The 12,979-nt window shown below is 46.3% G+C and overlaps 1 protein-coding gene across 2 annotated transcripts in view; it reads right to left on the bottom strand.

Moving 5' to 3' along the window:
- Nucleotides 1–12,979, bottom strand: part of BARX2 (BARX homeobox 2) — a 75,711-nt gene that overhangs the window by 8,759 nt on the left and 53,973 nt on the right. For both annotated transcript variants that reach the window (XM_090290909.1, XM_090290910.1), the window contains exons 2-3: nt 9,099–9,399; nt 4,005–4,089 (exon numbers count right to left, since the gene is read on the bottom strand). In XM_090290909.1, coding sequence (XP_090147035.1) covers nt 4,005–4,089; nt 9,099–9,399 — 386 coding nt within the window. The remainder of the gene's footprint in view (nt 1–4,004; nt 4,090–9,098; nt 9,400–12,979) is intronic.

The following is a 12,979-nucleotide window of genomic DNA, read 5'->3' as shown; positions in this document are numbered from 1 at the left end:
CCATTAGGGGAGGGTTGTTGCACCTCCCTCATTATTCAGACAGGACCGTGAGCAGAGCAGGCAGAAGTGGTTCCTCACAGTCAGAGAGCAAACAGAGGGCAGGCCCAACATTTGAACTAAAAAACCCTGACCCCTTGAATCTAACACGCTTACCAGTATTTCATTGCGGGTAATATGCGGGGACTGTGTAACATGGGCCGCTGTTATTTCTGACTTTTCAATATTCATCTGCAATGACCCCACCTCCCAGCAGACCCAGGCCATAGACTCGTTACCTAGAGTGCTGTGTGCTCCTTTTTCTGGACCTTTATCTGCAGCTCCAAGGAAAACCGAGAGCCATGTAACTGACAGCTCTCTCCAAGGAGCTGAGAAGCAAGTTCAGATTCTCTGGCCTGAATCTCTTCCCAGGACACTGTTTAGCAGACTTTGTCCACCTGAGGGTGAGATAGTCCACTATCCCACAAGCCCAGATGCTGAGGCACTGGCCAGGGCAAGGCCTGGGGCGTGAGAAAGGACAAACATGCGGGTCTGCTCTTAACTAGAGTCCCAGGAACCCGACTTACTTTTTCCCACCTCCCAAAGTCCAGATTCTCTGGAGATGTGATTTTGTTGACAGCTAAATAATTTTTTAAATAACCATAACAAGAAGAAGAGTAACGGCTAATATTTCTTGGTTATATACTATGAGGCGGGCGCTGTCCTAAGTTTTACAGGGATTAGCTCAGTGAGTATACCACCTTATAAGGTAGCATGCTAAGCAGTTACTGATGAGGAAACAGGTATGCAGGGGTTAAGTAACCTGCCCAAGATTACACAGATAGCAACTGGTAGCAATTTCACAGAATTGTTCATTATCTGGAGGCTTTCAGTGTAAAGGATGATGACAACACATAGCCTGGGACCCACCCAGCTCTGCCACGCTGGAAGAGGAAGGTTGTGTCTGTCTGGATCCCCTCACAGAGCAGAATCTGTTTGCATTATATGTCAGAGCTGGAAAAGATCACTGATAATGAGGCCCTTTCAGTCTGTTGCAAAACATCGAGTTGTGCTGGAACGAAAGCCAAACAGAAATGAAATAAGAGTGTCCCATCTCCTGTGCGAACGAGATTTACCCAACCCGCTATAGGTTACAAATGCTGACCGGTAAAAACTAGTCAGAGATACTATCTTGGTTTTGGCAGCACTGTGCTTGGCAGCCGTGTGAGTAACTCTGAGAATCAAGTGCTAATCTTTTTCCAGTTCCAATTAGGTTACTAGCCTTGAGACATCTTTATTACCCAATTATCTTTCTCTTTTTCCTTCCCAGTACCTGAAGAGATAGCCTTGAAATCGTTTCACCAGGAAAATAGGTGAAGCAACCAGGACTCCCCACAATGCCTTGCTGTTCTGGGGGAGTCAGAACTCAGATCCGCAACAGAACAATATCCCTCACGCTGAAGTACTTCAAGTGCCCCCAGCTACCTCCGTGCCTTTCTTCTGCCTGTGACACTCTTCCCACCTTCCCTTGGCACGTTTCTATTCAACCACTAAAACCATTTTAGACGGCACCTCTTCTGTAAAGCCCTCCCTTCTCTATGGTGCTTCTGAACCCTATGGGTTCTGTTATTGCCCTCATTACCCCGTATAATTACGAGTTTACAGGTCTGTCCCCCCCACTTGACTGAATACCTTTCCTAATTTCATTTGTTTTAATGGATGGGTTCGTGTCTTATCTTTGCACAGCCATTGCCCGTGCCCAATAAATGACTGCTGAAGTTAACTGGAACCTTGGCACTCTGGTTCCCTCAAGTGACCTGAATTGGCTGGCCCGTGGAATGCTCCCCACGGTTAAGTCTGCTACGTCCCTTCCATCTTGTTCTGTACAACATCAATAACCATCAATAACCGGCCCTCAACTGTGCCGGCAGCACCGTGGCTGGTGGAAAACAAGTGACGTCAGGGGCCAAGGCACACACGTCGTCCCACGGGCACCGGGCGGTGCTGGCAGAGAGGGCAGGCTGTCAGTGCTTTAATTGTCTGACTCATGGGGAGATTGCTGATAACCAATTTAAACAATGCCTCTGCCACTCGGGAGGCATTGATTTCAGGGACGATGATTGACAAGGAAGGAGGTGGGTGGTGGAACTTGTGCAGAAAGCAGTGAAGGGACTTGCCCAAAATCAGCCAGGGAGGGGCAAGCATGGGAACATGGAACACAGCCCAGTGTTTCTAACTCCCAAACTGATTCTTCTAGAGATCAATCCCCCAGAAGGTTTCCGCCATGTGCCTCAGGGTGTCTTAGCATTCTAGAAGTTTCGGAGTAACTACCTTTTTAATGGAATCCCATTCATCCTTCAATTTCAACTTCTCCCTGCAGCTGTCCCCAATACCTCTCTTCTGAATGCTTAGGGGGGACTAAATCTTTAAATAAGCAACCAGTACTTAATTATAATGCCATTCTCTAGCTGCTTCCTGGACCTTAACTCTTCAACTAGCTCATAAATCCTATGAAGTGTTTTATTTTATTTCATTACTTCCTATAGTGCTTAGGACAAAGCATGGCTCACAGGAGACGCTAATTGCATATTTGTTGATTCATGTAATATGGGTTTGTACACGCAACTGGCATCTCCACCCAACTTCGAGAGCACTTTGTGAGCCATGCCACCTCCACATGAAAATCCTTCCATTTTCAAGGGCAGGACCCCTCCAGAGGAAATGATGAGATCTGCCCCCAAATTCCTTTCAGAATCTGTAATAAGTGCTGCCTTGTTGGCTTTTTTCTACTTTTTCCATTAGTATTCATGTGTAACTTATTTATTTTTCTCATGGTTAGCAGGCAAAGCAAGAACTAAAATTTTAAGAAAAAATATTATTAGACAAAAACACAAAATTGAGAAAATGTCTTAATATCTATTACCTATTTTAAAATATTTATTAACTTTTGGGGGGGGGACTAGGTTGTGAGGACCTTAGTTATTTGGTAAAGGTGAAAAACTTCGTATTCCAATCAGTCCTTAGAACACCAGAAAATATGGCTTGCGATCAGGTGGGTGAGCAAATCAGAACATCACGCAGGCAGGCCTGGCCCGTGTGAGAGGAAAAAGGGCCAGTAAGATCTGGCGAGGACACGAGAAAGGCCCAGCTCAGAGGCCCTGGTGTACTTGGTCTCTAAAGAACAGAGCAGAGCTTCTTCCCACCCTCGTCCTCTCTGCCTCTTTTCTCTGGGCTTTGACCTTGTCCCCTGTGGTTTACAAAACTGGAAATGAAACACTCAACTACTTTGGAAAGTTTTGATTTAACATGTCTCTAAAAAGAAGGGAGGGTAAACTACAATGAAACTCAGTTCCTCAAAATGTAGACGTTTATTCTTTATTTAAGTGATATTTATTCTAATAAGCTCATTTAAAAACAAAGATGGAACGATTCACTAGCTAGGCACTAGACCAGTATTTGGGAAACTGTACTCACTCTACTGTGTGCATCAGAGGAAGCTAACACACACATTCCCACCGCTATCCTGGGACGTGGAATCAGAATCCTGGGAGGAGCCTGGAGTTTCACATTTTTACGTGGTGCCCAGGTTACTGGGATGCCCACTGAAGTTTGAGAATCGCTGCATTAGAGGACACCCAGCTATGAGAACAGATGTGCTCCTAATGTCACCGCTAACAAAGGGTAATGACTTCTATTCTTAGCTACTAGTGGGAGGGGGAAGGAAGTTCTTTGCCAAGGCTAGCAGGTGGGGTTAAATCTAGCAACTGAGAAGCTTGTGGGCTTTCATTTTCTGTTATTTCTAAGGAAACTGTGGAAAAGAATATCCTTCTGGTCAGGAAATCCAGGTCAGGAGGAATGGCTTGTCCTTCTGTTCACAGGGCCTCCCTCCCAGCCAGCACCATAAAAGGCCTTCCGGTCTCTGGAGCCCAAGCCACCAAACCGTCCTTCAGGCCTTCTTCCCAGCCCTGCAGGAAAAATTTGTCCTGCCACGATAGGTATGTGGCTGGACTCACTCTCTTCTTTCTTACCATTTTCTTCCATTTCATCCTGCGATTCTGATACCAAGTCTTCACCTGAAGTTGAGTGAGTCCCAGAGACTGGGCCAAGTCCAACCTAGAAGGCATGAGACACAAAAGAAAGATGAGGAAGGAGAGAAAGGGCAGTGGAGACAGGGTCCTGTTCACTGGTTCCAGGCACTGCTATCAAAATTCAAATTTTCCCCCATTAAACCAATCTTTCCTCAAAGGGCTTTGCTCTCTTTCCAAACACCCTATGGATGAAATTCTGGGAAGCTAGAAACAAATACCCATGACCAAGGACTGTCTACACTGGATCTGAAAAGAATTTCTGAGTCTTCATTGCAAAGTCCTTCCTAACCGTCTTTACTCCAGTTCTAAACAAAATGAAGATTCGGACCCAGAACCTATACTTGAGGAGGAATGGTAAAGCCGTATTTTCCTCACTCCAGATCCAGCTCAAGTCCCACCTCTGACAGGTGAGCTGCCTGGACACCCCCAGCTCAGGCAGGTTGCCTCCTCTACACCCACCCATAGATCAGCCACCGCCCAGGTGGCTCCACGTTCTCCGCTGGTCTCTAACTGCTTCACGTCGGTTATTTCTGCCTCCCTAACTCAATTGCAAGAGCAGAATACATTTTCTGCTTTTTTTGTAATCCCTCAAAAGCTTATCACATTCTAAACCCAGAACTAGGGCTCAAAAATGCTTTCTGATGAATTGACTCACTGTAGGGTCCCTAAGTTGTCATAATGACGGGTTCCCAAAGAAACATTACATCTGCAGCCCCTCCTCTGTCCCATTCCAGTTCCAATGGTTGTGCATTTCTCCACAGCCTGCTGAAAAGTCTTGACTGTCAAAGCCGCTTCTGGGAAGTGTGCAGTTGGAGCAAATTCCGACAACACAGCAGCCCCTTCCAGAGGACCACAGTGTCCCAGGCTCTGTCTAAGCCCCCGACAATGTTCAATCTTACTCTTTCCTTTCACAGTTCTGTGAAATAGGTATCATTATTCCCATTTTACAGATGGGCAATCTGAGGCTCAAAGAGATTAGAATCTCTTGGAAACCATGCCCAAATCCTCTCAGGGGCCTGTTTTTGTAAATAAAGTTTTATTGGAACAGACACCCTCATTCGTTCACATATTGTTTATGGCTACTTTCATGCTATAACCCCTGAGTTGAGTAATTTTGACAGAGATTGTATGGCCCACAAAGCCTAAAATATTTACTCTCTGTTTTTTTAAATAGTTTATATTAATTGTATGTTTTATTACCATTTATCCCCCTTATAACCCTTTTCCACCTCCACCCACCCTCTCTGCCCGCAATCACAACCCTGTTTTTTGTGTCCATGAGTTCTTTTTCTTTTTTGCTGCATCCCTCCATCCCACCCCCACCCAGAGCTGTCAGCCTGCTCTCTCTCAATGAGTCTGTCTCTAGTTTGTTTGTTAGTTCAGTTTGTTCATTAGACTCCACATATGAATGAAATCACATGGTACTTGTCTTTCTCTGACTGGCTTATTTCACTCAGCATAATGCTTTCCAGGTCCATCCATGCTGTCACAATGGGTAAAGTTTTCTTCTTTTTCACAACCGAGTAGTAGTCCATTGTGTAAATGTTCCATAATTGTTTTATCTGCTCATCTACTAATGGGCACTTGGGCTGCTTCCAAATCTTGGTGATTGGAAATAATGCTGCAATAAACATAGGGTGCTAATGTTCTTTTGAATTAGTGTTTCTCTCTGGCCCTGTACAGAAAGAAACTTGCTGACCCCTGGTAGATGATCCTAGAGTAAGAGGTGGAGCCGGGATTCAAATCTACTTACATCTGACTTGCACGCCTCCTGCTGTATAGGGACTTGCCTCACCAACCATTTTTTCATGTAAGTTAGATCTTTCAAAGGGAAGCTCTTGCTCAGGCTTTTGTGAAGAAAATGCAAGGGTGCTTTGTCACACAGAGCGGCAAACGACCTGAGTGAAGCATAGAAATGAGAAAGGGAACCCGGCTTCCAACTTCAGTCCTCAAGAATGTACCTGTTGACCTATGTTTCTAAGAACCCCTGGTCTACCTGGGAAACAACTGGAAGGACCATCTCCAGAGCCAACCTTGGCTGCCTCCCTGTGGTTCCTGTCGTGGTCACTGAGGCAGTGTGGACTTCTAAAACAGCCACTGGGCCGAGCACCCTTGATACAGCTTAAGCAATGACCACCATTTTTGAAGATCCCCAGTTTCTGAGGATTGTGATTTGCGGATCAAAGGTCTCTTCTCACACAGGCCTGCACAGCCAAACGCCTGAGCCATGGGGACTCTCAGGTGTGAGTTCTCAGCTGCAACTTTCTCCACCAGTGGGGCAATGAGCAACATCCAACCATCAGGAAGAGCGGTGGGTACACGCGATGAAGGTTCCAGGTGCTGACTCTCGGCCCTCGCAGGTGCAGCAGCTCCCTGCTTTGACCAGAGTGCACACTTTAAATAATAACAAGTCTTCCTTCAAAGGCCTTCAGACCCTGTCTTAAATCTGCGTTCACATATATCTGGTTGTTTCAGTGAAAGGTCTACCGCAAACTGACGGTTTTATGGAAAGTGACCAAGACTGAAGCTAACAAACTCCCAGTGCCAATGGCACTCAGCTCTCCCCTTGAAGGAAGCAAGTCATTCATTAAGAACCAAGACCCCAGGGGCCAGCCCCACAGAATCTGGTCTCCAGGGTCCTCCCCAGGCTCCCACTGCGCCCTCGGAGCCGGTCAGGTGCGTTCCTCTGCAGAAGGGTCTGTTCACAGCGCTGCCGCTGCGTTAGCAAACGGTGTTGGCTCACTTGGGAAAAATGCGCCCTTGACTCACGCAGGCTACAGAAACACACTTCACTGTCACCGGCTTCCTCTCATTACCTGCCTCTGTTACAAATTCTAGCTTCCCTGCATATTCGCTTAAATGGGGTCACCTAGGAAACTGCAGAAACAAACAATGAGGACGAGGGAGAGAGCTGTGGAGGAGGGCGTGCTCCTGGCCCTGGTCGTGGTCACGTACAGAGGCGAGGGCAGGTTAAGGCGGCAGCTTCAATGCCAGCCAAGTGCTGTCCTCCTCCCCAGGCAAGGCAATCAGTCCCATGCAGGTGACCTGAGAGGTCCCTGGGCAGGTAACAGGAAGCCCCAGGACGTTTACTAGGAACTAACATTTCTGTTTAAAAAATTCTTGATCTTTTGAAAATAAGCCTAAAATTTTACCCATGCACACTGAAGGCCTTTGAATATACCAGTATGCAATTCAGGAAATACGGTGCCCATGCTACCTATTTCAGGTGCGTGAGGCTCTTCATGATATGCTGGGGCATCAAAATAGCCCCTTAATACCTGGATCCCAGCTCTTCATCCCAGTCTTGCAGACCTGTCTCCACAGTCCACCCAAAGGCATCCCAAACGCTCATGTCCAAACAGGACTCAGTCTTTCTCCACAAAGCCCACTCTTTAGTCAGCCTTCCAGCGTCAGCCGGCGGTATCCCTAAGTACCTGCTGGCCCAACCCAGGAACCACAGACTCCTCAACTCTCGTTTTTCTTACTCATGGGAATGCCTCTTCTGTCCCTTCCATCTTCAAAATTGTTCTCCAACCCATCTTCACATCTCTATCCCCACTGTGGCCACTGTCATTCAGGACGTCAATGGCTGTCTCTAGACTCCCTGGTATCCCTGCTCTATGTCGTCCCTCTCTAATCAGTCCTTTACGGTGCCACCAATGTGGCCATGTCACTCCCAGATCTTAATAACTGCTGATGGGTGGCCTAAACAACAAAGCATACATCTTTTGGCTAGGCAAATGAATTCTTCTCACTTCTGCAGCCTTGTCTCTCATCACGTGCCCACTGACACCTTTTACTGGAGATGTCCCGCCCACCTGTAGTTCCCTCAGCATGGCCAGCGAGCATACTTCTGTGCTTTTGCTATGTCATTCCCTCGGTGGCTCTCCCTCAGCTCTTCTTAAATGGCACCTGCTCTGAGAAGCCTTCCCTAACCCCCGACACATTTAGCAAACTCTCTGTGCTCCTACCACCCTCAGTCACACACCAGCACTGGGACCCCCGCTCACTGTGTTGTGGTGTCGCAGCCACTCTCTTCCCCGAGATCTCCCAAGGAGCAGGACTCCCGTCTACTACTTTCTGGACCCCTAATCCCTCCCACACTGCCCGGTATAGAAACCTCTCAGCAAACAATGGATGGCGCTCAACTAAGTGAATCCGTTAATAAATTCTCTTTAGTCAGTGGTTTGCAAAGCTCACTTAAATTTTATCAAACAGTTACTAAAGAGCTTAAGAGATGCATTTGCATTTCCTTCCATTTCTCCTGGAAAACACTCCCAATAAAAATAGGATCACAATGAGCTCAGCTTTCTTCAGAGTGATTCTGGGGGACCCGATAAGACACAAGCTGTTGGATATGTCTCAGTTAAAGTACTTATTTAAAGAAAAGGGGTGAGGTACTAAAGCCTCTGAGTAAAACAGGAGTCCCAGCCACCCTCATCTGGATCTCGAAAGGGTTCAAAGAAGGGGATGTTGTCCAGGTCCTCCCTGGCCTCAGCCAAGTGGTTCTGAGTTTTACTCATCAAATTCACCAGGATATCAGACAGCTTCCCAAACCATCAACCCAGCCTGTCCGTCAAGAGCCAGGCAGCAGACTGGACTAGCTGGGAGCTGGAGAGCGAGGCAAAGACTGAGATCCTGGATTCCAATTCCATATCTAGTCCCGCTGAATCTGATCCAAGGTGTGAGCCACGCTAAACACCAACCCTGCTCCCCAGCTAAGAGCCTGGGCAACCATCTGCTGAACTCTATCCTGCTGGTTACACTGGAGTAGTTAAATGAAAATATGGAGAGAGGCGAGGAGTGCAAATTCAGCAACAAGACGGTTCCTGTGGGACGAAGTGTGATGATTTCATGCGGGCTGGACTCTGTTGAACAAAGGCTGAGATGTTGAGAGCCAAGGACTAGAATCCTGATCGAATGCCCTACAGTTCTCTAACAGTCCTTGTGCCCAGGTGTCCCACTGAGAGAGCAAAAGAAGTCTCCCCTTCTCAGGGGTCTTAACTGTGGACAATTCCCTCCTCACATCCTCACCTGTCTGGGGTGGACAAGTACTTCTGCTTCTGGAACTTCTTCTCCAGGCCCATGAGCTGCAGCTCGGTGAAGATGGTCCGACTCCGGCGTGGTTTCTTCTGCCGGTGAGTGAGCTGCTCCGTCTCGGACTCGCTGCTACCTGGGGCCTCGCCGCCCGGGGCTTCAGCAGAGGCAGCCTTGGCAGCGGGGTGGCGGGACAGCGCCTGGGTGATTCCTGGGGTGGTGGGGACCAGGGGAGAGATGACTGAAGGTTGTCGGGTGATCACCGAGAGGACAGGATATGCCCGAAGGGAAGCGGGGCCTGGAAGACAAACAGGAATGCAGGTCACCCAAGGAGCAGGGGTGGAAGGAGGCCAGGGGCCCTTGGAGGACCACATGCTGAGACTGTCTGACTGGCAGGGACTCCAGATCATAAGGAGGTAAGGGAAAAAGAAGCAAGTCAAGACCTCTAATGGCTGGAAACCCGCAGATGTGCTCAGCCTGGTGTGTGAGAACATTCAAGTCCCCCACCACCAAGAAGAGGTTCCTGCAGCTCCTGCAGTTTTAAATGACTCTTTCCCCTACACTCTCTCTTTATTGAATCACTGAATCATGGTTTCAGAGATATGGGTCAATGGGACTGAGCAGATGAGAAGTAGTAGTCAGAAAACACTAGGAACACATACTTAAGATAGCCAAAATAGATCTGTAACTAAGAATGCCTCCTGAGAAGTCTATATACCTTGAATCATAACATTTTTCACATCTGGAAGGATGCTTAAAGGTTCTTTACTTCAACTCCCTCATTTCAGGGACAAGGACACTGTCCCACAAAGGCTGAGGGACTTGCCTGAGATCACAGAGTTCAGAACAAGCAGACTCGGGTGAAACCAAGTTCTTCTGGCTTGAAGTCCATGCTCTTATCACCACAGCTTGAGTCACATGGATAAATCATTTAGAAGTGGGGAGGCAAAACAATTCTAATTCACATGAAAACTCAGACACATCATGACTAGTCACCTACAGGACTGTGTTAAGGAGGATTCTCAGGCTGGGCCAGAGCTTGGCTGAGGAAAGATCGCTGAAGTTGATGAGTGCCACCTGCCATGCAGGGGGAGGATAGCATGGTGGCAGACATGCTAGTTATGTGACACTCCCACTTGAGGAATGTCAAGGCAAGAGTATTTTTCTGTCCAAGAATATGTATGTTTTTAAAGTTCAAGTAAAAAAGCTCTTCGTTTTCATGATTCAACAGTATCAGGTTTAAAGTGTCCTGACCATTACCTACGTAAACCATTTTATCTCTCTGGAACTAAGTTTTGTCATTCATATAGTAAGTAAAAGTAGAGCATTTCAAAGAATCCTTCGAACTTTAACACACTGATGCCACAAAAGGATCTCTCATCCCAAGCCCATCTTGCTGCCTGATGACAATCAAGAAGACTCAGGGGCTGCCCCTCCGGACTCAGTCCAGCCCTCACCACACCCATGAGGACAAGGCAAGGACCTCAGCCAACAACACTCATACTGGCTCTGGGTCAAACCGATGAACATCATGAAGCACCAGGTGCTACTTATGTTCTCTCTCTGCTCTGGGTTGGCATTTCTCTTCTTATTCATCTTTATGCTTCTGTTTTGGACCCGGTCATAGTTATCAAAACAGAAGACTTTTCTTGTTCTTTGACCATACTTCTAGTAAGACTCAGTCAAAACCACAACATTCTTATATAATAAATCACCAAGGGCTACGACTTCCAGTAACTCTCCAGCCAACGCTAACACTTGAGGTTTTGTGTTGTAGATTCTTTTTGAGAAAGAAAGAAAAAAAGGATCTGGGAATGACATTTTATAGCAAGCAAATGAGGACACCTGGACAGTGGTTTAGGATCTCCCATTGTACGTTATGAAATTATTGCTACTTGAAAGAAGATTCTGAAACTTTCTGACACAGGCAAAAGATGTTTCTTATCTCAAATCATCACTTTACTCCTTTAATTCTGTCACTTCTTCCAAAGAAGCCAACTTTCTTTTTTAATCCTCACCTGAGGATGTTTATTGATTTTAGAGAGAGGAAGGGGGAGAGAGAGAGAGAAACATCGATGCGAGAGAGAAACGTTGATCAGTGGCCTTCCATACACTCCCCAATTGGTGATCGAACCTACAACCTAGGTATGTGTCCTGACCAGGGATCAAACTCACAACCTTTTGGTATATGGGACAGTGTTCCAACCAACTGAGCAACTAAGCCAGGCCGAAACTGTCTTTCTTTACTAAGCAGGCTAATGTATAATCTGGAAACCTAAGAGCGTATCAGTACAGGGAGTGGCTAGTTACCTACTTTTAAGTGTGGCTTTTAATCACTAGAGTTTCAGCTTTCTCTTTTGTAGAAGAGTTTTTTTGTTTTTTTGGGTTTTTTTTTGCCTAACATTGAAAAGTATTTTGGAAGTGTGGTAATATTTAGTGCTGGCAAGGATATGAGGAAATGGACGCTCATATACTGTCAGTGAGTGTGTAAGAGTATAATCTTTGAGAAGGACAAATGAAGCAATGCCTATCAAGTTACTGTCCAGGTGATTCCACAATTTGAGACCTATTTGCTACGGGCACAAAGATTTTATGTACAAGCAACAAGCATATTCACCACAGCCTTGTTTATATTAATGAAAATAGGGAAATAACCCGTATACCCATCAATAGGAAAATGGTTAAATAAACTGTGGTACATCTATAGTATGGACTACAATGTAACTGTTAAAAAGAACTATCCACATGTGTATACACTGATAGATAAACTACATGTACACTAACATTAGAACATTTCTAAAATATATTATTGGGAGAAAATTTAAAAATAAAACAATTTGCATTATCATAAAAAAAGCTGTGCACCTGCCTTTACAAATGCATTTTTAGAAGTCCAGGAAGTTAGTCACCAAACTACTCATAGTGACTACCCCCAGAGAAGCAGTGGGTGCGAAACAGGGGGGAAGGAATCTACAGGTGTGAATCTAAGCCTGGAGTCAATCTTGCCAGGAATGTTTATGGAGCATCTACTGTGGGATCTACTCTGTTCTAAAGGCTGGGGACACAGCAGTGACTGCTATAAAGTCCCACCTGCATGAAACTTACATGTCAGTAGGGAGGTAGAGGGTAAGGAAATAAATATATAATGCCAAGGAGTGATAAACTTTACGAAGAAAAAATGTAGCAGACTGTGAAGATCGGGCAGGTAATTTAGACAGAGGGATCAAGGGAAGGCCTCTGTGGAAAAGGCGACATCTCAGCAGGTAAGCAGCTCAGTGGAGAGGCGAGACTCAAGGACACACAGGGAAGGATACTCCAGGCACAGAAGCAGCTCTTGCAAAGATCTGCAGTGGGAGCAAGCTTGTGTTCTAAGTAGAGCAAAAAGGCAGAGTGAGCAATGGGGAAAATCACAGGACACAAAAATGTGGAGAAATCTGCTAGAGTCAGACCATAGAGGGTCTTTTAGGCTGCAGCAAATAATTTGGATTTTATTCAGAATGTAACAAAACCATTGATGAGATTTGAGCTGGGGAAGAATATGGTCTAATATTTGACTTTAAGATCCCTATGGCTAATCTGTGGAAGGAGAGAACCTAGGAGGCAAGGCAATATTCTGGCCCAGAGGCGATTATGGCACGGGCCAGAGAGGTAGCAGGTGTGGTAGGGAGAGACAGCCAGATTCGGGGTGTGCTTTACAGTTAGGGTCGAAACAATTTGCTGAAGGACTGACTGTCCAGTCTGGGAGAGAATGCCTTGTGATGCCTGGGCTTTGGGCCTTAGCAACTAGAGGGAGGATGGGAAGACTAGGCCCCAGAGCAAGATTAGATGGGAACATATTTTATCAACTGATATCACCAAGTGCTGATGAGGACGAATAG

This window comes from Furipterus horrens, unplaced genomic scaffold, assembly GCF_987537825.1.
Source record: "Furipterus horrens unplaced genomic scaffold, mFurHor1.1.pri manual_scaffold_11, whole genome shotgun sequence".
Lineage (NCBI taxonomy): Eukaryota > Metazoa > Chordata > Mammalia > Chiroptera > Furipteridae > Furipterus > Furipterus horrens.
The sequence above is the reverse complement of the archived record's forward strand: the minus strand, read 5'-3'. Positions and strand labels throughout refer to the sequence as shown.